Here is a 25,582-nt window from a genome sequence, read left to right as displayed (position 1 = left end):
CCAGCTCAGATGCCTTGGAAGTAAGATGAAGCTATATTTACAGCAAAGCTATATTTACAAGCATATATACACAATATATTTACAAGTAGCTACAATTACATACAAATTAGAAATAATACAGAAATCCAAACTCCCTTCTGAACCAAGAAACTACCCAGAAGGGGCTCAAAGCCTCTTTCTCTCCCTCTTCCTTCCCGGACAGACAAACAAAACAACCAGCCAAGCTTACGCTGCCTTCTGTTAGCCAAGGTCAGTGGAAGATATTAGAGCAGAGTGAAGGTGATGTGAAAGGGAGAAGCATCCCAGAGCAAAGTGGGACAAACTGTTTACATTTTGGGGTTTTATCCCTTTTAGCAAGCCAATGAGTGACACAGACTTCATCAGTACTTTTCTTTTTACAACCAATGATCTAATTTCTCTCATGAGAATATTCCAATTACAGGCTGCCCAGAGAGGTTGTGGAGTCTCCTTCTCTGGAGACTTTCAACACCTACCTGGATGAATTCCTGTGCAAACTACCCTAGGGGATCCTGCCTTGGCAGGGAGATTGGACTTGATCTCTGGAAGTCTCTTCCAACCTCTAAAGTTCTGTCATTCTGTGAGTTAGCCTCAAACCAGCACAGAACTGCAAAAAAGCTGACTACTTCTTGAGGTTTAAAAATAGATGGTGAAGCAACGTGTCAGGTTGGTTGGGAGTTTCAGAAACAAGCTCTCCTTGGAGCTTATAAGGGAAACTTCCTGGGAGGCACCAGACAAATCATTCAATTTCTGTATTCTTTGAAGAGAAGGGTTGTTCTTGAAGGCCTCAGAAAGACCTTGTCTATGGGTGGTGTAGAGCACTAATGCAAATACTGGGTTTGATATTTATTTATGTCAGGTTGGATTTCAATGAATAGACAGGACTGCTGATAGATCTGTTAAAAGTTTGTTTCTCATATCAGATCCCATGTGGAAACCAGGAAAACTTCACTCCCCAGAAAGTAATACATACCAGAATAACAGAAGTTTAAAATTGAGAAAGAATTTAGATTGCATCATGCCTGGCACTTGAAAAGAGCATTACTGTTTCTTCTAGTATGTTAAGAATCTCTGCTTGTTCAAACACTTTCTGTGGAGTAGACATCTGATTCAGGTCTGCGGAGCAGGGTCATGTCTTGCATCTGTGTTCTAATGTTGAACTGCACCTAACAAAACAACATAAACTCAGGCTTGTGCAGCTCCAGAGGGTCACAGGATCACAGGATATTGGGGCTTGGAAAGGACCCAAAGAGATCATCGAGTCCAACTGCCCTGCCAGAGTAGGACCACACAATCTAGCACAGATTACAGAGGAACACATCCAGACAGGCCTTGAAGGAGACCCCACAACCTCTCTGGGGAACCTGTTCCAGTGCTCTGTGACCCTTACAGTAAAGAAGTTCCCCTTGTGTTGAAATGGAACATCCTGTGCTGCAACTTACACCCATTGCTCCTTGTCCTATCCCAGGGAGCAAGTGAGCAGAGCCTGTCCCCATGCTCCTGACCCCCAGCCCGCAGATGTTTATAAACATTTATTGAATCTCCTCTCAGTCTTCTCTTTTCCAGACTAAAAAGCCTCAGGTCCCTCAGCCTGTCCTCATAAGCCATGCCCTACAGTCCCCTAATCATCCTCGGAGCCCTCCGTTTGACTCTCTCCAGCAGATCCCTGTCCCTCTTAAACTGGGGAGTCCAAAACTGAAGGCATTATTCAAGATGAGGTCTCACCAGGGCAGAATAGAGGGGAAGGAGAACCTCCCTTGATCTGCTGGACACACTCTTCTTAATACAAATAATGACAGTCTCTGCTATCTCATTATCTAGAGTTAAGCAGCATTTCAGAAGCACTTAGTATCTTGGCATACACAGACAGTAGTTTTGGAAAACCCTCAAGAAGATGACCCACTGCCTTCTCTTGCACCTGAGATAGAATCATTGTCAGTGCTTGTGTATTTTCCCCCTCCTTTGTGTTTTTTGTGGCTGTAAGAGCAAAACAACTGTTGCAGTGTTTGGAAGAGCTCAGGCAGAGGTGGTTCAGATTAAGCCATCATGCTTCCTTTAGAAGGGGAAGTATTTGAAAGTAAATACTCTGCAGTTAGTCCTGCAAGATTTAGAGCAAAAAGGCTGAGAGGGAGGTTTATGATGCTTGTCTTTATATTGGTGACAGTGGATGTACAGAATGTGTGGTTATAGCTGCTTGTGGCTTTGGGAAGGGGATGTGTAAGGCAAATGTCCAAGCGTGGCATAGTTTTGGAAAGGTTTGGGAGTTTGAAGGGCTTTTGTCTGGTGCCTTGGCTCAGTTGAAACAAAAGACTACAATGAAATACTGAGCAGGAAAACAAAAGCAGCTGATGGATTGGTAGGTGGCATTCAGTGCTATGCAGCTGGGCTAAACTGGGAAGACAAAATCCTCCATTCTCAGCTGTGGTGAGGTTTTTCCCTTCCAGCTCCTTGCATTGTTTATGTTACTCCTTCAGAAAACCTTCCTTCCTACCTCTTGCAAGAAAGCAGTGGCCAAAAGCCTGTAGCCAAAAGCTTACTCCTGTTCTGTCACTTTGATTTTTGTTTCTGTCAGGAGAGAGCTGCTTGTGATAGCAAATGCTGTTCTCTTGGATTTGAGAGGTAGTGTCTGAGATATCTTGTGATGGATTCACTTCTCAGACAAATGTTGCTGGGCAAGTGTGCAAGTGCTTCATAGATCCCAAGAGAAGAACTCTTCCATTTGACTACTGCTTAAAACTTTCTAGGTCCATTAGTGCTTGCAGAGCCTGACTTGGTTGCTGTTAAATAGGCATTACACAAATACAAATGATTCTCTCTGCCATGAAGAATTTCTAATTGCACACTGAGAAATTTCCTTCTCTCACACTGATTTGTAAGTGGCAGGGTTTTTTGACAAAATGCATTCGTTCTTGTTTGTGCTAGTGCCAGGTGTCCTCTGGGCTTATTTACCCTTATCATCTGTGTGAAGGTAGCATTTAATTCTAATGGAGTAGCCTTTCTTCTTGCTGGTGTAACTCTGTGTGTGGCAGTGATGGTACCTGGCTGTCTTGTATTGGTAGATCACAGGAAGTTAGGGACCCAAAGAGATCATTGAGTCCAACTCCCCTGCCAGAGTAGGACCATGCAATCTAGCTCAGGTCACAGAGCAATGTATCCAGACAGGCCTTGAAAGTCTCCAGAGAAGGAGACTCCACAACCTCTCTGGGGAACCTGTTCCAGTGCTCTGTGACCCTTAGAGTAAAGAAGTTTCCCCATGTGTCCTGTGCTGCAGCTTACATCCATTGCTCCTCATCCTGTCACAGGGAGCAAATGAGATGAGCCTGCCTCCCCCGCTCCTGACACCCCTGATTATCTTTCCCTTTCCAGGATCTTTCTGAGGTATTCAGCCTATTTGAGGTACAGTGGTGACATTTCTGGAGGGTGCACAGTACTGTGGAGGAGGGGGTGGAGAACTTGTTTTGTGGCACATCGTGGTCTTGTTTCGCCCACGACTCGGTGGAGTCATCTGATGAAGCTCGTGTAATGCCGTGTAAAATGTCAGCAAAGATGAGGTCTCAAGGTGGTGTGATTCACCTGAGAGGGGTTTTCATGTGGTGAATCAGCCTGTCAGAAATTCTTCTGAATCCCTCAGCTTGGGGCCACAGAACTCTTTTGTCCTTGAGAGTTAACTGTTTCTCTCCAGCTCCCAACAGCATGGCAAGCCTTCCTTACCACGACTTGGCTTTTTCCAGTGGTGCCTCACCTTTTCTCTGTGTACTTCCCTGTATGCCAGGGACTCTTGAATGTCTTACGTGCTCCAGTTCTCATCCCGGGGCATGCAGAGCTGAAAACAAACCTGAGTTAGTGAACTGTGGCCAGCAGGTCAAGGGAGCCGATTCTCCCCCTCTATTCTGCTCTGGCAAGACCCCACCTGGAGTACTGCATCCAGTTCTGGAGCCCCTATTACAAGAGGGATGTGGACTTGCTGGAGCGTATCCGGAGAAGGGCCTTGAGGATGCTCAGAGGGCTGGAGCAGCTCTGCTATGAGAACAGACTGAAAGAGTTGGGGCTGTTCAGCTGGGAGAAGAGGAGCCTCCCAGGTGACCTTCTTGTGGCCTTCCAGTATCTGAAGGGGGCCTGCAAAAAAGCTGGGGAGGGACTTTTCAGGCTCTCAGGGAGTGACAGGACTAGGGGGAATGAAGCAGAGCTGGAGGTGAGGAGATTCAGACTGATGGTGAGGAGGAAGTTCTTTAACATGAGAATAGTGAGACCCTGGAGTGGGTTGCCCAGGGAGGTGGTTGAGGCACCATGCCTAGAGGTGTTTAAGGCCAGGCTGGATGAGGCTGTGGCCAGCCTGATCTAGGGTAGGGTATCCCTGCCCATGGCAGGGGGGTTGGAACTGGCTGATCCTTGTGGTCCCTTCCAACCCTGACTGATTCTATGAAATCTATAAAGTGTAGGAGCGAGGTGGCTAGAAGAGGAGAGGCTGTGCCAGCAGCAGTGTTGTAACACATCAGCTGGGCCTATTTTGGGCTGCCACTCACCTGAAGTTAGAGGATTTGGCCTTTATTAGGCTCTTAGGGCAAGACACAAAGGTTTGAAAAGGGCAAATGAGGTTGCCATTTCTGTATGGTTTATTTGTTCTCTTTGATGGTAGTGAAGCTTATTTAGTGTTTGTGTAGAATATAGTCCAGATGTTCTGGGGGTATGTGTGCTTTGGAGAGCTGCAGGTAGAAAGTAGAGAACAGGCTCTTGCTACCTAAACTAGAATAGATGCCTTTGTTCCCTGGAGTGAAGTTAGGATGGTAAAGCTGAAAGGAGACCCATGAGAGCAGATGACAGAGCAGAGAGGCATGAAAGCAGCTTTATTTCACCTCGATATTCCCTGGTATGGACTTCACCTTAAGTGACACTGTCAATGGTAGGGGTGGTAGGCTGGGGGAGGCATCATATAAATGACTTCTACAGGCATCAAGGGCAGCCTGGTTAATGGTCCTCAACTGTAATTGATGACATGGATTGCAGAGAGCAAGCTGGCTTGAATATGGCTGTGACAACTTCTTTGCCACAGCTGATATTCCAGTACAAGGAACTAAGTGGGGATTTCAGGAGAGACAGCAGTATCCTCATCCCCTTCCAGCCCTGCTCCTCAGCTGTGCTGGGGGTGCTGTGTGGATGTTTAGATGGAACCATGGTGTGTGCTTGGCAGTAAAAGCTCAACAGCAGTAATTCTGGCTTTTCTCTTTTCTCCAAATGGGAACGCTTGTAGAGGAATTCAGGCATCTCTGCTCTTTTGTTTTTGCTTCTTCCAGTCTCTTCCAAGCCAGGGACCTGTGTGAAAGTGCTGACGATTGAGCCCTCGGGTAACTGCCGGCTGCAGGAGGATTTGGCTCTGCTAGCAGACTGCGCCCTGCCGGCCGAACTGCGGGTAGGGAGCTTCATACAACTTCTGGTCTCGGTGGGGCTGGGATGTGTGTTCCCATGTGTTCAGTCTCATTCTCTCCATTTGAGTTAGTGCTTGGTGGGTGCTCCAAATGCTGAAAGCCTTTTATTGCTTGAAAGTGCCATAAAGTTGTTTAATAAGGCTCTCAGTGCTGGTCCTTCCCTCTGGATTTTTCTTCCAGTGAGGATCTTGGTAAACAAAACTCTTGCCTTGTGGTTGGTAGGGATTTCCCCACTGACTACAATGGAACAAGAGCTGACCCCTGGCTGTTTTCCCTTCTCTCTGCCATCCTGCTTAAGTATCAGAAATGTTTTATTGGCAGGCATTGGTGCCCAAAGGGACATGTAGATGAAGATGGCTTGCTGAACTTGTTTGCTAGGAGCTGACACCCTGCAGTAGCGAGGTGCTTTCAAACCCTGAAAATATTTCCAGCAGAAATGTGAGTCTCTCTGAAGCTAATTTAACTTGACTGATAACAGATTTGCTTTTCATAACTACGTCTTACTCTGTGGGCTCTTAGAAACAGCCCACAGGCTACAGGTGGTTGACTGCTATGTTAAAATACCATCAATATTATTACTTAAGTCTCTGCTCTCAGTTACAGGAGATCAGGATAAATATTTATGGACTTTTCTGCCTGCATCTCTTGTTTTGTGTGGTATCAGCAGATTCACTTTGCTCTTGTCTGTCTTTTTCTTCCTTTATTGGTCGTACCAACCACTGAATTTAATAACATGAACTCTATTTCCATGGCTGCTGTGCCTAGAGATTGTATGGCTGACTGATGTAGTAAAGCTTACTGCCATTTATCTTTTTGTCCTGTGTCAAACAGACCTGCCTGGTGCAGAGTGTGTGTGTGTGTTTATAGCATGGATAAGGCTTTTTACCTGTACTGTGTCAGCATGGTTTATGCTGCCTTTTGGCAGATACATTTCTGAGTACTGAGCACTTTATAGAGTTTTTTCTCCATCAAATTCCCATCTACCAGTGCAGAAATCTTTCTTACATTACCTGCCTCCCCCAGATAACTCTGCATTTATTTGTGGCTTTCAGTGTACTTTTCTGTATGTTTCCAGGCTTTAGAGGGAGAGGTTGCTGTAAGTAAGCTTCAGATTTAGCTCCCCAAGAAGGAAAAAAATAAGGATTGTGGATCCCAAAACCATAGAATGGTTTAAGTTGGAAGGGGCCTCAAAGCTCATCCAGTTCCAACCCCTTGCCATAGGCAGGGATACCTCCCACTAGAACAGGTTGCTCAAAGCCTCATCCAACCTGGCCTTGAACACCTCCAGGGAGGGAGCAGCCACAACCTCCCTGGGCAACCTGTGCCAGTGTTTCACCACCCTCACTGGGAAGAATTTCCTCCTAACATCTAGTTTAAATCTCCCCTCTGCCAGTTTAAACCCATTAGTCCCTGTCCTGTCATTACAAGACCTTGTCAATAGTCCCTCCCCAGCCTTACTGTAGGTCCCCTTCAGATACTGGAAGGCCACTAAAAGGTCTTTTCAAAGCCTTCTTGTAAGGCTGAAAAGCCCCAACTCCTGTAGCCTGTCCTCACAGCAGAGCTGCTCCAGCCTCCTCTGGACTGGCTCCAGCAGTTCCTTGTCCTTCTTGTGTTGGGGGCTCCAGAGCTGTACACAGTACTCCAGGAGGTGTCTCAGGAGAGCAGAGTAAAGGGGCAAAATCCCCTCAAAACTGAAATTTACACACATTTTAAATCACTTCACAAATAAAAAGAATACTTTCTCTTTGATTCCTTGTTCCTAGACTTGGATGGCATGCTCCTGTCAGGTTAAGCTTTTCTTCACAAGATTTGGAACCACTTTGCTTTTAATTCTTTCATGCAGAATAGGAGCTGGAAACCTGGAATAATTTAATCATCTGACAGCACTGTGAATGCCTCTGTGAGCTGTGATTCTTCTCACTGAGCTCATAGATGAGGACCAAGGCAGTTACAATAGTATTAGACTAGTTATGCTTGTGAAAGTGAGGAGGGCATGGACACACACCTCTTCACTACAGAGCTTCTATGCCATGCACGAATGTGGGCACCTTGGTTTAGCCTAATCTAAAAGATTGCTGAATTTATCTCTGGGGGGCTTTGTTTTTTTTTACTTAATTTACAAAGAATATATGAAGGAAGCTCTTTATCTTATTGTCATTTATATCTCATCCTAATGTTTACAAATAGTTACATTCTTTGTTTTGGGACAGAGGAATTGCACATCCTTGTTCTTGCGCAATGTGGTGCCATACAAGGAACAGTATATAAGCTGTGTGACCTAAAATGTCAGAAACAACTGAGCAGTCATGTACAAACATCCATATTCTCAAGAGAAACATAGATTGATGTGACTTGTTTTTCAGCCTGTGCAAAACAAAATAGATATTTGGCTTCTGAACTAAAGGCAGCATTCACAGAATTCAGCAAGAGGCATTCTGAGCTGCTGCGTATCATGTCATGGCATATTGCATCAAGTGGGCATGCACACAGCTTTCTGTTTCACTATAAACAAGTCATTTGCATGTAGTGTCTTTAATCCTGATCTAGGGTAGGGTGTCCCTGCCTATGGCAGGGGGGTTGGAACTGCATGATCCTTGTGGTCCCTTCCAACTCTGACTGATTCTATGAGTCTGTGCTTCAATGATGCAGAAAACTCTATGCATCCCAGTTCCATCATTCAGAAGTAGGTTTTATGATTAAATAACATTTGATATCCAATTGTAATTCTTTTTTTTTTGAGAGTGAGAACTATGTATCCTTTGAGCTCTTAAACATGTTTATAATCTTCTTGTCTTGTTTCACATCCTTGTTTATGCTTGAAAGTCCTTTTCTCTCTTAGTGTTTGGCTTTAGAAGTATGATTGTTGTATCTGTTTTGTTTTAAACTAGTCATGACCAGAGTTTTAAACAAGTCATGACCATGACAGCTGCTCCTTTGATTTGTTGCAGTAGAGTTTAGCAGTGACAGATTTAAGGAAAATACCATCACAACTGTCAGGAACCATGTGGCTTTCCCTGCCTAGCTCTTCATTTCATGTCTGCCAGGTGAACTCTGAGTTAGAGACTGTAGGGCTGCCAGTACATGGGGCCACAGGCACATCGTTTCCTTGTAAATCTTATTTTCCAAGCCAAAATTAAATCAGACTTAAAGAGATCAGAATTTGCTGTGAAATAAATACTTTGCTCTCCACCTGTATTGGCATTTGGTGTGGCTGCAAAAAAAGAGGCCATGTGTCACTTCTGAGGTAAAGCTAAATCTTGTAATACATAGAAAGAGCAGTTTGAAACATGTAGATAGATTCATAGAATCAATCAGGGTTGGAAGGGGCCACAAAGATCAGCCAGTTCCAACCCCCCTGCCATGGGCAGGGACATCCTACCCTAGATCAAGCTGGCCACAGCCTCAGCCAGCCTGGCCTTAAACACCTCTAGGCATGGTGCCTTAACCACCTCCCTGGGCTACCCACTCCAGGCTCTCACCACTCTCATGTTGAAGAACTTCCTCCTCACCACCAATCTGAATTTCCCCACCTCCAGCTTTGCTCCATTCGCCCTGGTCCTGTCACTCCCTGATATCCCAAAAAGTCCCTCCCCAGCTTTTTTATAGGCCCCCTTCAGATACTGGAAGGCCACAAGAAGGTCACCTGGGAGGCTCCTCTTCTCCCATCTGAACAGCCCCAACTCTTTCAGTCTGTCCTCATAGCAGAGCTGCTGCAGCCCTCTGCTCATCCTCAAGGCCCTTCTCTAGACACACTCCAGCAAGTCCACATCCCTCTTGTAATAGCGGCTCCAGAACTGGATGCAGTGAGATTCCTTTTGTCTGCCTCTGCGCTGGTGTAGTGCGGCTGTCCATGGCAGTCATCCCTGGGCTTTGCTTTGCCCACTTGGCAGAGAGAGGTTAATGGAACAATTTCCAGCATGTTCCCATGGATTTTTTTGTGGGTTGGTTTTGTTTTGTTTTGTTTTTTTAATCCAATCCACTTATATCTGTTTATGGGCTGGTAATCTTCTCTTGGATCACTAACCCTTTTATGTTGTGTTGTAATTTATTTGCAGTTTTCTTGTTGAGATTCTCTGGCCAAGGTACAAATTGCTGCTGGTGATTTCTTTTGCATGTTTTTGCCTCCAGCAACAGTTCTGTGTAAGGGCTAATTCAAATTTGTAGCACCAAGGAATTAATCCTCCACGTATGATGGCTGGGAGATCCTGTCAACTTTCAGGAATCTTGCTGCTATAATGATGTTGAGAACATTTCTGTATGGTGAAGGAGTTTATTTGGAATGTGTTTGCAGCCTGTAGGGTGAAATGTTTTGTGTTTCCTGTGCAGCATACTTAACTTTGGCCTGCGCAGAGATATTCTAAGGAGGTTGCCTGAATAGGGTGGTGGGAGGAATAAGTCAGTTTTGTGCAAGGAGACTCTGAAAGAGAGATTAAAATCCTGAAGAATGACAAGGGAGGAGTGTAGAAGTAGTAGTCTCAAAAAGGTCTCAAAGAGAAAATTCTGTATAGCCACTTCAATGCTGAATAGGAGAGACAAAGACATGAACCTGCTTTTGTAGCAGGGTTGTAAATGACCTTGTAAACCTGAGCATTAGAGGTGGGGGCAGGCAAAGCTAGAAGCAGGAAATTGAGGCCAGAGGAGTTTGTAATGCAGGAGCCCATCTCTGAGACAAAATTCCATGTCCTTTCCAGAGGGATGGCTTGCTTTTAAAAATGAACTTATGCCTCAATTACAGTTCCTGTGCTACAATGAAAGACATCTTAAGAAAACATGGTTCTAAATTTGTCTTACCTATAATGTGCCTGCAAAGTTGTAGCTTTTGAAGTCACATGAGAATTTGTAGGAGAGGACACAGAAGCTGTGGGCATAGAGTGGGGATAGCAGCAATGCAAACAGAGCAGGTAGTTGTATCGTGGCTACTCGTGTTTGTAATGTGATGCCACAGAGAGTATGGCTGCAGGCAGCCAGACCACAGCTCGTTTGTTGCCTTGAAACGTAAGACATAGATAACAGCAAAATAGCAGCCTGAGGAACCCACAAATAGGACAGTCTGATCTCGTACTCAGTGCTGGAGGTGCCTTTTGTGCTACACCTGTATTAAAAGCAGGCAGTAAGTTAGGTGGGGACTGTAGCTTGAATAGCTGCGTCTCTTCTCACAGAGGAGTTCCCCGGTGGAGGGGCAGCGTTACTGCAACAGTTTGGGCTTACTGCTCCGTGATTAAGAATGAGAAACTGCCAAGTGCTGCTGCGGACAGTCATAGAGCTTGGCAAGTGGGTCCAGACTGCCGTGTTTAGTGGTGGCATGACCTTTTGCCAGCCTGGTGCCTTGCCACATCCTGGGACCTGTTTAGTGAGAGAAACCTCACTACACACAAACCAAGCTTGGCTGAGAGTACCAATGTAGGGTGTTGCAGGTTGTGTCTTTGTTCAGTTTGGGAGGGAGAAGTCCTCTGGCTCCTCGGTAAAGCTGCAAGCCAGTTGCTTTCAGTCAGGATGGAAGCAGACTTGTTAGCTAGTCTGTAGTGAGCGAACCAATCTTTGTGGTCCCACCAAGATTTTCCTAGATGCAACTTGGGATGTGGCTTTCCTGGAGGAGAGACACCAGTAATCAACTCCTCAGTCCAGGCTATGTTTGGAAAGCATAAATGGGGGAAATGTGTTCCCAGAGATTGCCTTGGTTACATTACTGTGAGTATAAACCTCCTCTTAGGATTGAATTACCCTGTATATAGGGTAAGGTGAAAGTAAAACTATCTGGAAATGTCACTTTAAAATAACACTAAGAAAATAAGTGATTATTTGTGTGTGCTGTCTTTTGTTGGGCTGTAGGACTGGAAGGAAGTATGTTGGTATTAAAATAATTGACTAGAGTGTTAATACTGCAGCAGCTCTCTTTGGCTACAAACAAATCAGAAATTTAAAATGTGCTTCAGAAATACTGGCTTATTCAAGTGAGGGAATAATTGTAGCCAAATAGATACATACCCCAGTTTGAAATTATGTAATCTATGTTACTGCATCTCCCTGTACATCTCCACACAAAAGGGCTAGTCCTAAGCTCTAGTGTGCTTATGATACCTGCTACATGCAGTAAACTTTGCCTCCACTTGGTTATCTGTCTTTTTTGGAGGCACAGAAATACTTTGCAGAGGCATATGGAGAGTCAGGGAGTTTACATGGATAAGGAGGGCCCCCATAGCTAGGAAATATCACCATCAGGAGTGCAAGGACTTAAGTTCCTCACTCTGGCATCTGTGTCTAGAGCATCTCTGGTACTCCACACTGTACTCAGTTCCGGAACAGATGGATGGTTGCTTCTGGGAAGACCAAGAAGTCCAATCTTGGGACCCTGAGAGTATTTAAAGCATGGATGTTACAAGCAGTGTTTCCTGGTTTCTCTTTTTAGGTTGGTTTTGGGGAGCTGCCATTTGACAGCACTGACAACTTTGACAGTTGTCCTGATGTGTGTTTCCGGGTGGCGGATTACAACTTTTTGTGCCATAAGGTACGTGCTTGTGCTGTGCTTCGTTCTTCTCCCTTTTTCCTCTGGGTCTAGTCTGCTTGTCTCACCCACTCATCCAGTGTTAGATATGTTCTGCAGAAGCAGCATTGCCTCATCAGCTGAAAGCCAAAAGTCTTATTACAGCTGGCAACTATATTTCAAACATTTAACAAAACAGGAAACCCTTCCTTTCTTGCAGAGGTGAGGAGATAAATTAATGTATCCAGCCACAGCATTCACAGCTGCAAAATATCCTACTGCTGGCTTGTGATTTTATTAACTAGAGAAGGGAGTGTTTGATTTGCAAGTAAACAGCAGTTTTTGGAGAAGCAACTTCAGCTTAAACTCTTGCCCTATGGCTGTGCTACTTTTGAATTTCTTGAGTTCACAAAATGTTGTTTTGGTTTTAAGGGCAGCCATGGATAGAAGTATAAGGTAGGGAAATATGTCAGGATGCACCTTCAAAATAAAGGGAAGATCAGAGTTAGAGGACTTCCAGAAGAGTTTGGTGCAGTGAGAAAGATGCTAGTGTTTTGGCCTTTCTTCCCTCTCCAGGCATTTTTCTGTGGTCGCAGTGATTATTTCAAAGCCCTTCTTGAAGACCATTTCAGTGAGAGCGAGGAGCTGCAGACGCAGCCCAGCATCCCTGTGGTGACTCTCCACAACATCTCGGAAGACATCTTCATCCGGGTCCTCTACTACATCTACAGTGATGACACAGAGGTGAGGCCAGCCATGGAGCCTTTCCTCCTGACCAAGTTCATTCTGCAGGTGTTCACAGGGCTGCTTTCCTACAGCATCTGGAGTGCGAGTCTGTGTATGTGACTTCTTAAATCCCACTGCTCTTCTCTGCTACCTCACTTCTATGTCGGCAACCCACATACTGGGATTTGCTCTTAGCCAGGCAGGGATCTAGTTCAAGTGCATGGCATTTGAGAAGCAATTCCCCAGTCTTTCATCCCATAATAAAAAACTGGAAATCAGATTGCATGTTGTACCTTGGCGTGATGAATGCAGGGCTTCCTAGAGTTCCCTCTTGGGCTCCATGGGAGGCTAAGGTGAGCAGCCGCCAGTAGATGGCAGATTGAGCACGTTTGGAGATTTGGAAAGGTTGAGGGATTGTGCTTGTTTGCTCTTGGCATCGTAGCCCACTTTTCCTTTTTTAGCAAGTCATTATTTCCACTGTTCTTTATTGCTGGGGTAGGCAAAGGTTGCACTGGGAGACCAATGCCTTGCTGTGCTCGGTATCACAAGCAGTAACAAAATGGCTCTAATCCACCTAGTTTTCAGCCTAATGGAAGGTGCAGCAACTCTTGGCATTAAAGGAGCTTTGTTTTTGTGGCAACTGCTTTCAGCAGATCTAGCTGCAAGATGCCAGAACGTGTTTTGGCATTAGGGCAGTGATCAGAGATGCTGCTGCACCTGCCAGTGTCACTTCTCCCAAGCAATATTCATGCTCTGGGTTAGGTGCCACATACAGAGAGCACACAGCTGTGACCTTGTTTCTGCTGATCTGTTCACCTCTGGGTAGCAGCAGGGAACGTGTGGTAGGGAGAGATGTATTTAGCAGGCAGCAAGGGCAGTGTTGCCATTGGTATGCCAGAGAGCAGATGTTTCACTTGTCTGCACTCTTCCATCAGCCACGTGTTGAAAGGGTGGGCAGGGAGGGAAAGGAGCACGTTAGGGTTTTGAGAAACCTCCTGACCTTGTGACTGCACTGCAGTGTGACTGTTTCCCTGCACCTCTCCTCTCTGCCTGCCCTCCTCATGCTGATGCTCAGGAAGGATGTTTCTCAGACACCAAGGGGTACCTCAGCTGCGTTATGTTGACTTGGAGCAGCTGGACAGATCAGCAGCAACATGTAGGATTTGAAAGGATCTTGCTCATGAATGGTGCCATTGCAGCAACTTGCTTGGATTTCAGACTGAGCAGCCAAGATGTGAGCTCTTGCAGAGGGAGTTCATCTCTCATGAGGAACTACCAGGAAAAATAGTCAGGAAAACAGGGACATAGCTCTAGTTCCACGCTTTAACATGGAGTATTCTCCTTGCCCTTGTGAGGTTCCTGGAGCTTATGAAAGGACAAAGCAGTACTTGATTAATAACCCCAAGAGCTTTGTTACACCACTGTGGCACTACAGCACTCATGGTGTGTCTCTAGTACATCTTGCATCCTTCTGCACAGCTGTTGCAGCGTGTTATACAGCTGAGACTTTTACTGTGAGTAATCTCTCCAAACATCAGTCTGGACAGCTGCAGTGGAAGAAATAATCAGCCTTTTGCAGTTGTCAGAGTAAGCAACTGCATGTGTGGATGTGGACAGCAGTGGGTTTGCTACTGACTGATTATTGGGGCAGTGAAGTACTTTGCACCAAGAGTTACAGTTCTTTAGTCTACATCAGTGTGGCTGGATCTCTAAATGCAAGAGATCTTGCCTCCTCCACAGCCAGAGTGTGCTGCATCCTGTAGATTCTCTGCTGAATTGGATGTGGGTAACTGCTCTTTGCACCTCACAGTAGCAGGAACAGAACTGTGCAGAGAGAGGCTCTGGCTCCAGGTTAGTGACGCAGATGGCTGACTAAAATAGGACTTGCCCAGCTAAGGGGAAAAGACTGAGTATAGCTGGAGGTGGTGTCTCCAACATTATCTACAGCATTTTATCCTCCTGTCGCTTGCAAGGAACAAAAGTATCCAAGATGGAAATGAGAGGATGATTCTCTAGCTCAAGACCCTGAAAATGGTAAAGGCCATTCACAACGGTGTGAACTTGAGCTTCTGGTGCATGAATTTAGTTCACTTTGAATGCTTGTTAAAACTTCAGTAGTGTTTGATGTTCAGTCTGTTCTTTACCTACTTGGGTCTCACCTGCAGTTTATTTGGAGTGCATTTTTCTGTCTTTGGATGTATCCCTGTGCTAGGGAAGTTGTGCTGGTTGAGTTGTTAGAGGCAGGTTGAAGAAGGAATTTGGGAGAATCTTGCACATTTTTCACAAGATGTGAGTCAAGCAGTACAACTTGAGAGGAAAAGTCTTGCTGAGGACAAGGTGCTCTGTTCTGCCAGCCTGCTCTCTGTCTCCTTGAAGTGCCTCTGGTGAAAGCTACCTCCTTCCACTGCAACGCTGAACGTTCCTTAGCAGCTACCTCTCAGGTGTGCTTCAGTGTTTCAGCATCACTTTGTGCTTAGCTAGAAAGGTTAGCTGCAGCATGGCAATCTTCTTGCGTTGTGCTGAGCAAGCTGCCTCTGCAGTAGCTTAAACTCCTCTGCAGTAACTGAGTGAGGAAGACCTATCCCTGAAAGATGGAGCTCCTGAGTCTCCATAGTACTGTTTACACTTGGCTGTTAACGGATAAAACAACTCTTTAATCTCTGCTAAAAACACACGAAAAGAAGGCAGTTTGCCAGGGACAGGTGAAATGGGTAGGGCTGGACACTAATTCTCCTTCTTCCATTACCAGCTGTCCCCAGAGAATGCCTATGACGTACTGTGTGTGGCAGACATGTACCTGCTGCCCGGGCTGAAGCGCCTTTGTGGCAGGACCTTGGCTCAGATCCTTGATGAGGACAACATTGTCAGCATCTGGAGGATTGCAAAGCTGTTCCAGCTGACCCGTTTGGAGGACCAGTGCACGGAATACATGGCAAAGATCATTGAGAAGGTAGCAGAAACACCCCTCACGTGTGCCCATAAATCTAACTGCACAGTGAGCCATGGATACAACAGATATAATGGTCAGACTTTTGTCTGTTATAAATGGTTGCCTTCTGTGGTTCAGTGAGCTTTCTCAAAATGGGCAGTGGTTAAATAACTCAGTGACATGCTGAGTTAGGACAGAGGATGAGGAGTGTGGCAGTACCTGATACCAATGAAATAAGCCAGATGCTGGTGATTGTCAGCACGGCCTTGTGGGCTGAAAAACGTAGCCCAGAAGTGCCATGGGTAGGTGACTTTCACCAGCCTTTCAGCCACCGTGTCCAAAGCAGCAACTGTGTTGCCTGCATCCACCAGGTGCAGCCTCGAAAACCCAGTGGGGTATGCAAGGGAGTTCTTCCTGACATGATGCTACAGGAGAAATCACTGTGATCTTTAATCTCCTCCGGGATGACAGACCTAACAGTAGGGTTTCCCAGGGGAAATTTGGCTGTTTAACAGCCAGAAGTAGTGAATTTGACACTGAAGTTTTCTTTATAGGGCTCATTTTAAGTGCTGTCCTGGGTGATAATAGCTTAAAGTTTCAGGACTCTTGGAGAAAGCTGCCATGCAAAAGGATGATGTGTTTTTATCCTGGGGCTTGTGCAGTTCACGTGGCAATGTAACATTTTCACCTGCACTTTAAAAGGTCTGAAATTTCTTCTTGACATGTGAAAATAGTGAAGGAAATTATTCTGGGGCTGTTATTTTGCTCAGTGTATATAGGGGGATGATGGAGATAACAGCAGGCACCCAGATTCTGGCTTCTGAAAAGGGGGGATTGGTTTGAAAGTTGATGAATATCCCAGGTAGTAATCAGGTAAGGTAAGCCTTTACTTGCATGTTCCCCTTGTGGTGTTCTAGACTGAGAGTCCTCAGACCCAGCACTGGCAGTCCTAAGGTTGCCTTCCTGAGAGTGTTGGTACAAATGGAGCCACCCCAGCTGTTCAAACGTCAGCAGCTGCCAGCATCTCGTGGAGATGCACTGATGATGGCAACAGGGAGAGATTTTGGCAGTGTGTGTAGCACAGAGCAAAGCTCAGCAGCCTGCCACGCTCAAGCACAGTTTAGCAGTATAGACAGAAGCTGTCTCTCACCCTTTCACACACCACATGTTCCTGGGGAATTTGCTGCAAAATCATTGATGGGTGACCTGATTCTGTCAGGTTGGGCACAGAACAGAGCAGCTGCCTTGCTGCAGTCTGCTGGTCGACTGGTGGTGGTGGGGCTCAGAGCTGTGATGGAGGTGGAGTCATCTGTGGCTCCTGGTTGTGAACTGGGCACAAGCACCTGCTGGCTGTCTTGCCTGTTGCAAGACATTTTCCAACAGTGTCTGGCAGGATCTCTTGGTTCCTGCTTGGAGGCTTTTCTGGAGGCAGTGCTGTGTGTATCTGTGTGCCCCAATACTAGAGCTATGGATAGTGGGTATTGCAGGGCACTGTTTGAGGTGCAGATTGCTTGCTATTCTGACCATTTATTGGTGTGTTGCTGCCTCACTTGGATGAACGGCAAGATGCATCTTCAAGCAGTGTCTGTAAGAGACATAGGAAGATTTGGGTCTCCATGTACCCTTAATGTTGCCTTTTCTGCCATAGGATCCCTCAACAGTGGTTGAGCCTATTGTCCCAACCTTTCACATCCCTTTACCTGTCTTACCTTCCTAATGGTTCTCTTGTGCATCCCATCCAGCTGGTGGAGTTGGAGGAGTTTGTGGCTGCTGTGAAGGAGAACGCAGACGCTGTGGAGGAACGGCAGGAGACTGACTCCATTCCTCTGGTGGATGACATCCGCTTCCACATCACCAGCAACGTGCAGACTTACAGTGCCATCGAGGAAGCCAATCAGAAACTTGAAGCTCTGGAAAACCTCTTGGCCAGTATAGGGCTTGAGTGCTGATGCGTGCAAACCCTGCCTGTCCTATGCAGCCTGCGTAGCCCCCCTGGTTTGGCTTGGAGTGCAAGAACTTCTGAGTCTCTGAGTGTCTCTCTTCCCCTTCTTTGTCTTCTTTCCCATCCACTTTCAGGCATGGTGTATTTTTAATTTATTTGTCTAGACATTTGCATGTCTGGTTTGCATTTGGTTTTATTTCTCCTTTTGGAAGCAGCTTCCAAAGCTGAATCTGAATCAGTAGCTGCTCCTTTGCATAATGCAACGTGGATAGGAGACTGGTAGCTGTTGGGGGTGGTAAGAGGTAGACATGCTACTGCCTGGTATTAGTTTTGTTGCCCAACATCATGCTTCTGAAACTAGCTTGTGCCAGGATGTTTGTTTAATTGCCACCAGCAGGGGAAGAAAACGACATTAATTTCTCAACTATATTGGAGAGGAGGTGGCCTTTCTTTCACTGTCAGGATTAGAAGATGGGCAGTGCTTCCCAAATAGGGACATAGGAACCATACTTGGCTATGTGACATAGGGGTACTTGGCTGCGTGGAAGGCACTCTTTGCTGTTCTAGTGCTTAGATGAAAAAAATAAGTGATTCCCAGATCTTCCCTAGCTTTTCTTTGCTCAGATTTTAAAAGCTTTGCTTTCTGAACAAACATCTTTGGCGATGCAGTAGAAACTAGAATCTTTCTGTTCATAGAAAGCAGTGGCTTTCAGTGAAGTAAAAGAAAAAGTACCACTCCTTTTTCTCCTAGCCAGGGAATGAAATACTTTCTTCTTGGAAACAGCACTTCTCCCTTTCTTTTTGTCTATTGTGGTAGAGTAAAACTGACTCAGATAAGAGGGGTCACAGGAAAATTTTCTTTTTAGAAGGAAAAAGGGCCTTTTGGGTCTCTTGCAGGGCAGCTGTCCCACTCATCAACCTTCTGATTTTGCTCAGCCTTGAGCCTCGTAGCGTCATTGTTCTCCAGGAAATTCACTGTTTGTACTATCACATGTTTTTGAATGTGTGTTCTGCAGTAGGTCCCGTTATCTGCTGTTGTATCCCTAGACTCCTAATGAGGGTAATGATGTTTTCTCCTTGGCACTAAGCAGCAGCTGATAACCCTGCATAAAGCTTGCCTTGCTAAACAGGCTGTCCTCGGAGCTATTCACCTCTGCAGTGGAACGAGACCCTCGGGTCTCCAAGGTGTAGACCAGGCACTCTCTGTCATGCTGTGAGCTGGGAGGCACAAGAGGCATTGTGTGAATCACTTAGGAGATCTTGCACTGGCAGTGGGCTGGGTATTGTCATTTTGGTCACGTTGAGGCCAGAACTGACATAATCCATGTCCGGTGTGCTCTTACTGCTCGAGATGTGAACTGCAGCAAAATGCCTCCAACGGCCTGGTGCACTGGGTATACGTACACTGGGCTGGAGCAGAGGGAAGGTGGGAAGCCAAAGCAGTGGTTAACGTATGTATCACATAGAAGAGATACCAGTGCTTCCCTGGCTTGCAAGCGTGGGATCGGCGCAGGAGCAGTTCCAGGGTGCCTGGCGCAGGAGCACTCCCTGCGCGGAGCAGCGGCGGGAGGGCACGGCCGCGCCATGGGGTCGGCTGCGGCCGCAGGCGGCGCCAAGCGGGGGCGCGGGGCAGGCGGCGCGGGGCGCAGCGCGGGCAGGGAGCGGCGCAGCAGCCCCTGGTGCCCCCGCGCTGCGCGCAGTGCCGTGTGCACACCTGCCCCTCAGTGGCGCAGCTTGAGGCGGGCGGGAGCGGGAACGGCATCCCCAGGCCGTGTGCGAGTGCTTTTCTCGGCGGCACCTCACCTGCTAGAGCAAAGGGGCAGTGGGCAAAGCAGGAGCAAGGCAGAGAAGGAGCTGCAGTGCTGGGAAGTGTTTTTCGTGTGGCTGCCCTTGAGAAATTCCGTTTCGGTGTCCTCACGTGTGGAGCAGCCGAGGCTGCGGTTATGTACGTGGAAGGAAAGGTCACTGCAGCCTTTTGGGCTCAATGGATGTGACCAGTGTCAGATTGTCCAGCTCCTTGGGTTCCTTTAACCACCACCTCTTGACAAAATAGGGCTATCCAAAAGCATGCATAAGCTGATGGTCAGCATGCAGGCAAGCTCTCCAGATTGAAACTTAGGTTTGAAATCACTTTGTTCTTGCTGCAAATCGTTTTATTGCAAAATAAAGAAGAGTTTGATTTTTCCTCTGTTGCCAGTGTCCTTTTTGTGTTCTGTTGCCCCTGTCCTCTTTCAGTACTACTTGCTGAATTGAGAAGACTGTAAAATTTCCCAGAACAACATTTATTTAAGAAGAACTGTGTAAGCATGTATGCAGCAATAAAATAGTCTATTTCACTAGATCTGTTCTTGCTGTGGCCTCTTTGTTACCAGCTGACATCAGTGTGGCTTTATTCCTGAAAGGACTCTTTCAGCTGAATTGTGCTGCACCTGGGCCAGGGGCTGGCTGGGCACCACCTAGTTTCCAGGCAGCGAATGCTCTGCGCTCTTGCCAGAGCACAGGTGTAAACCATCAACTTGTTTTCACCGACTGCTGTCTCCCGGGATTATTTCAGCAGTAGCAGCAGCACTGTGGCACAGGCTTGGTCAGTTGGTGGTGTGTCAGGGAGGTGATCTTGAAGAATTTGCTCTGGACGACCTCTCAGGTAAGTTGTTTTTTGTGCCTCTGGTACTGCTGTCTCTGTGGCTGGAGATTTCTGAGCCTGTGTGCTTAACCACTCTGACTTGTTCGGTGTACTCACAGAGCCTCTGAAGCACCTTGAGTCTGCTGAAATGCTTCTGCAGTCCTTCCTTTCTGTGGTCATAGCTGGCTTTCCTTCTGTTGCTTTGTATCCTGGCTAGGTGCAACAGTTTTAAGTGGCAATAACTTCCCTAAATGCCAGTCACACCCTGAATGAGCATCCAGGGGCATGCAAGTTTTTTTGGGCCCAGGGAGGTGGTGGAGGCACCGTCCCTGGGGGTCTTCAAGAAAAGCCTGGATGAGGCACTTAGTGCCATGGTCTAGTTGATTGGCTAGGGCTGGGTGCTAGGTTGGACTGGATGATCTTGGAGGTCTCTTCCAACCTGTTTGATTCTATGATACTAGTGGCATCTGAGTGGCTAATGCTGTTGGAGGGAGGGCCTGGGCTCAGGAAGGTTCAAGCACTATCAGGGTGTTGGGACGAGCAGTGCTTACAAGGAATATTGCTGCGCTGTGACAGTCTGGAGGAAATGGTGAACCTAAGATGTTTGAGCTGTTAATGTTGGAGCAGTCATGGTCAGTCTGTGGATAACACCTCCCCATGTAACGTCTCACAGCTGGTGTGAGCTGGCAGACCTTCTGCTCAGGGTGACACTGAGTTTTTCTCTCTTGTTAGGGTAGTATCATGAAGCCAGTCACAGCCTGGGGAGCTGGATTGTGTCTGCCTGTGCTCAGCTCCCAGGGCTGAACATACCTAGAGTTGCTGATGGGAAACAAAGGCTTGGTTCTCTGCTCAGAGGGAGCAGGTGTGCTGGCAGAACAGGTTTTCACTGTGCCTTCAAAGGCAAAAGAGATTTGGCGTAGCAAGTGCATGAAGAGAGGCTACACTGCAAAGCGGTTGTTGGAGTTGGGCCTGTTTTCACATTAAAGGTGCTGGCTCTGCTGCAGTTGCTGCGTGCCTTGAACAAGTGCTGAGAGAAGGGCAGAGAACTCCTTTTGTAGGGCTGCAAACGGTTCCTGGGGCTTTGGGTTGGTTATTGGCAATAACCTAAAGAAGGGCTGCAGGGAGGCTGGCTGTTGAGCGATGGCAGCCACACTGGGTGCAGCTATGGATGTGCAGGGCCTTGAGGCCAAGGGCAAGCTTTGAACTGTGTGTGGTCAGGATGTGGGGGAGGGGGCAAGCGTGCACATGCCCCTTCCTAGCTGTGGTTAACTTTGTAAGCTTGCAAGTTCAGGGAACGGTTTGAGGAACGTTTCAGGAAACTAAAGAAGGCCTTGGAAGTGCATCAGTACCATGCCAAGAGCTAGCTCTGCTCCCCAGGGTCTGGCTGCTCAGTTCCCAAAATAAGCCCTGAGAAATGACTGTGAGAGCTTTCCTCTCCCTCCTCTCGTTAGCAGCAGAGCAAGAGTGAGGGGAAAGAGAACAGGATTGGAAGGTGCGATCTGCATCCTCCTGACTGTGGCTCTCTGCCAGTGGATCTGCTCTGCTCTCTGCTCTGCTTGGTGGCATGCAAAACACAAGACCATTGCTTTGCCGTGGTGGCTTAGGAAAGAGGGAGGTGAAGGGACTGCTCTGATGTGGCCAGCTGGGTTGGTTCTTGGGCTCGGGGTAGGGTGGGGTTGGACTTTGTAAAGAAATGCAAAACACCTTGATGTAGCTTTCCTGTGGAGGAAGCTGATGTGCTCTGTGTTGTACTGGGATGCCGTTCAAACCCCAGCAGGGATACGTGCCTCCCCCTTTATTCTTTTATTGCTTCTTCACAAGCCAGGGCCATCCCAGTACTGTTCGTACAGGGCTGTGACAGTGATAAACTGTTCAGGCAAGGCTGTACTGAGACCTCCTCTGAAGGGAAAGCAACTGTTAGCTACTGCTCCTTGAGATGTGCTTAGGCTGATCCTTCATATCAAGGCTAAGATGACATTATATCTCTCCCTTCTGCTCAGAAGGTTTTATTCTAACACATACTTGCCAAAGCATAGCAGAACCACCAATATTTCTATGCATTTTATTAAGCTTGCTTCCATAATGGGAGCCAGCAATCTGCTCTTGAGAACTTCCAACCCCTCCTCCTTCCTGAAGCTAAAACCAAACCAGGAGTTTTAAACCAAGTTTTTTGGTGTCAAGTTCAGCCTCTTTCCAAAGACTCGTTGAGGAGCTGAAAATGCTTCAAGTAAAACGTCCAGGGAGCTGCATCTGCTGTGCTGCTTCTCCAGCCTGAGTGCTGCTTGAAAGCCGTGCAAGGTGCTGTCCCTAGTCACGCTGCTCCTGAGGTGGCTGCTCCTTCCTTTCCAAGGGCCAGCGCAGATGGTATTTCTTGTTTGCTGATTCCAGTCGTGTGCAGCTGAACAGTCTAACAGGTCTGAAAGTACACAAGGGGACAGTGCTGCTCTTGTTCTGAGGCTGCAGTGCTTGCAGCGCTGGCTGCGATAAGGGGTGGATCAGTCTTGTGTGTGAAGTTCAGCTTTCCAGTGCCCCCGGGCTGGGTTTTGGTGCTGAGCAGCCACAGCTGAGCATGAGAGGACTTAATGTTAAAAGTGCACAGGGTGAGAGTCCTGAAAGCTTAGTCCCTTGGGGCTTTCAGTGTGACAAACACAAGGGCTGCCCTGTACTGTGGGCAGGCAGCTTGTAGCTGTCCCTGCAGCACAAAACTGACCTGGCTGTCCAGCGTGAGGGAAAATGTGGGCTTTTATTGCTCTGAAATGGGGACCCAGAGTTGTTTGTTTCTAGCATGTAGATGTCTCCTGCTCCAGGATTCACCACGTTGGTCTGACAAAAGCTTTGCTGGTGTTGCCATTGCAAGGTTTTCCATCTAAGTAAAGGCATGACTTGCATACAAGAGCTACTGGCCTTGGGAAGGCAGCAAGCCTTGATTTGCCTGGAGCTCTACCTTTGTGGCAGGGTTTACTGTGACCCGGGCAGGGCCTCGCTTGGCGTTGTTCATGGACCCTTCCTGAATGATGCAGGGACAGGGCCACTTGTCCTTTGCCTGCGAACTGTCACTGTGTCCCCTCAGCTGTTCTCATCTCTGTGTGTTTTCTTACAAGACAAACATTTTCCATGCTGGACATCTTGCCCTGCCTTCAGCTGCCCCCTAGGCCAGCCAGCTTTCTCTGCCAAGTTTCCTCTGGTTAGTTATCAGTGCATATCTTGCGATCCACCTAAACTCTTAACTGATCTCTTAGGAATTGTTTTTCATCTGAACTCCTGGAATGTTTCCATACACTGAAGAGTTTCCTCCGGAGGGAAGGAGAATTAATCCTGTGTCCCTCCCTCCTGAGGAGTGGTGACCGCAGAAAGGATGGTTGTTTGGTTTGCTCCCGTTGGGAGGTGTGGGCTCTGCAGTGTTTACTCACAGAGGGGGCTGTTTGGTTTAAAAGCACAGCTATTTGGAGAGCAGCAAGAAAGTTCAGTGGTGGCTCCACATCAGCAGCTTCCCCATCATAGAGAAAGAGAGCATCACAGATCGATAAGCTGGAAGAGCATTGCCCTGCTTGTGTGTGCAGAGGAGACTCATGCTCGTATGTGGAGAGAAGAGTGAGCAGCTGCTCAAAGCTCCCCCCCTTTTGAGAGCCTGCCTTGAGCAGGAGCAGCAGTGGCAGGCAGGCAGGCTGCTGGCACAGCGTGGGTAGCAGTGTGGTCTCTGATGGTAAAATAGCACCTGGACGACCCCATCAGCTCCATTCCCTCTGGTGGAGATCTGCCCAAGGCTAGGCAGGGATAATAGCAGCTGGTGAAGTCCCCACTTGCCCTCCCCAGCAGCTCTGGTATGAACTGCAGCCCCTCTTCTCCCTTTTCTGGTGGGCTGTAGATGCCCTACTGGAGCCATTGCTAGCAGCACATGAAGCTGAAATGCTGCCTCTTTGTATGCTGAGCAGATCTGAAGTAAAATTCCCCCTTGCTGACTGCAGCTACACTACTCTTCCCTGTTGCCTAAGCCTGAGTGTGCTGTCCCAGGGGTCTGACAGAGGCATGGTCCCTGCAGCAACGTGATGAACAGTGACACCTCTCGTCCTGTCTCCCAGTGGTGTCTGTCCCTCCCCTCAGCCTTGTGCAGAACTCTCGTCTTCCTCCTGGGCTTGATCCCTGTCCCATCACTGTGTTGTTCACCCTCTGCCTGCTCTCAAAGCTGCAAGGGGCTGAATGAGGCACTAAAATATCATGAGAAAGATCCAGGCAGTTGCTGGCAGTAATGTACATCCTTTTACCCCTGATGCTCCTTCCTACCATGATGTGCCTGCTGCCTCAGCCAAAAGGCCTGTCTCTGCTCTCTGTATTGATGTGCATCAAAGTCCTTGGCTCCTGACCTGGTAAGATGAGGTGTGAGCAGACCTGCAGCCCGCATGGGGACACAGAAAGCTTGTATTGTTCTCTTGATTTAGTGACTCAAGAGGTTGAAATGAGTTACTGAAGGTTGCAGCTTGGGCACATAATCCAGCTTGTCCCTTGCCACAGCAGCTGTCACCTGTTTGGGAGTGCAAATGAGTGGCTGAGGAGCCCTCAAAACACAACAACTTGTCCTGAAGCCCACACAAGGATGCAGGTGTGAGGGAACCCTGTGGCTGGGCTGTCCCCCAGCCCTGCTCTCTGGGTGGGTGGAATGTTCCTGTAGCACAGGGCACCACGACAGCATCAGCCTTGTGTCTGGGTGAACTGGGGGTTCTTACAGCACCTGGGCACTGCCTGGGACCTGAGAGAGCAGCAAAAGCTACTCCCCAGACTCCTCTGTAGTTGCAGCTGGAGGCAAAAAGTAGGACTTAAATGGCTGCTGCTCCTAGCCTTGGTGCAGATGCTTCCTGTTTGGGTGGAGTACAGTTTAGCACCAACTCAATACTTGAATGGACTCATAAAAGTGTGGGAACCAGGTTTCAAAGTAGGCTGAGACTGCTGATTGCCCCAGGCTCCTCCACCAGCTCAGGACTGCTGTTTTGTCACTTGGGGCAGAGAATTTAGTGTTTTTCTAAAGCAGGCACGTTGGCTGCAATGTCCAATAAAGCAAACTCTGGCTCTGGGGAGGACCAAGCCAGCTTTCCTTGGGATTGCCCAGAGAGCCCTGCTGGGTCACGATGGTGTAAAGACATCTCGCACCTCGCACCTGCAGTGCCTCCAGCTCATCGTTTATTGTGCTGCTGTGGGCTACAGCGAATAGTGGTGTGAGGCTGTGGGATTCAGGGCTCTTTGAAAAGCTGTCCTTGAAGCAGAACGGGAATCTCAGGCCTCTGTGAGACTAGGCTGTTCTCAGGCTCCTGGTCTGCAGTGCTTGGGGAGCAGGTGCTGGCTGCAGCCCCCTCCTCCAGAAGCTGAATGGCAATTTAATCTCTCTCTGCCTTTCCTCTCGCCCTCCAGAGGAATGGCAGTCACCAATGATGCCCTCAGACACGCTCTG

General features: G+C 47.6%; 1 protein-coding gene across 1 annotated transcript in view; it reads left to right on the top strand.

The window, feature by feature from the left end:
- The window catches only part of ABTB1 (ankyrin repeat and BTB domain containing 1), a 29,750-nt gene extending 9,890 nt beyond the window's left edge, over positions 1 to 19,860 (top strand). Inside the window, exons 8-12 of the mRNA XM_064156809.1 lie at positions 5,310 to 5,425; positions 11,848 to 11,946; positions 12,499 to 12,666; positions 15,398 to 15,598; positions 17,320 to 19,860. Of these exons, the coding sequence (XP_064012879.1) occupies positions 5,310 to 5,425; positions 11,848 to 11,946; positions 12,499 to 12,666; positions 15,398 to 15,598; positions 17,320 to 17,526 (791 nt within the window). The 3' untranslated portion in view covers positions 17,527 to 19,860. The remainder of the gene's footprint in view (positions 1 to 5,309; positions 5,426 to 11,847; positions 11,947 to 12,498; positions 12,667 to 15,397; positions 15,599 to 17,319) is intronic.
- Positions 19,861 to 25,582: the final 5,722 nt, after the last annotated feature.

The sequence above is a fragment of the Pogoniulus pusillus genome, chromosome 16 (assembly GCF_015220805.1).
Source record: "Pogoniulus pusillus isolate bPogPus1 chromosome 16, bPogPus1.pri, whole genome shotgun sequence".
Taxonomy (NCBI): domain Eukaryota; kingdom Metazoa; phylum Chordata; class Aves; order Piciformes; family Lybiidae; genus Pogoniulus; species Pogoniulus pusillus.
This window is presented reverse-complemented; position numbering and strand designations above follow the sequence as displayed.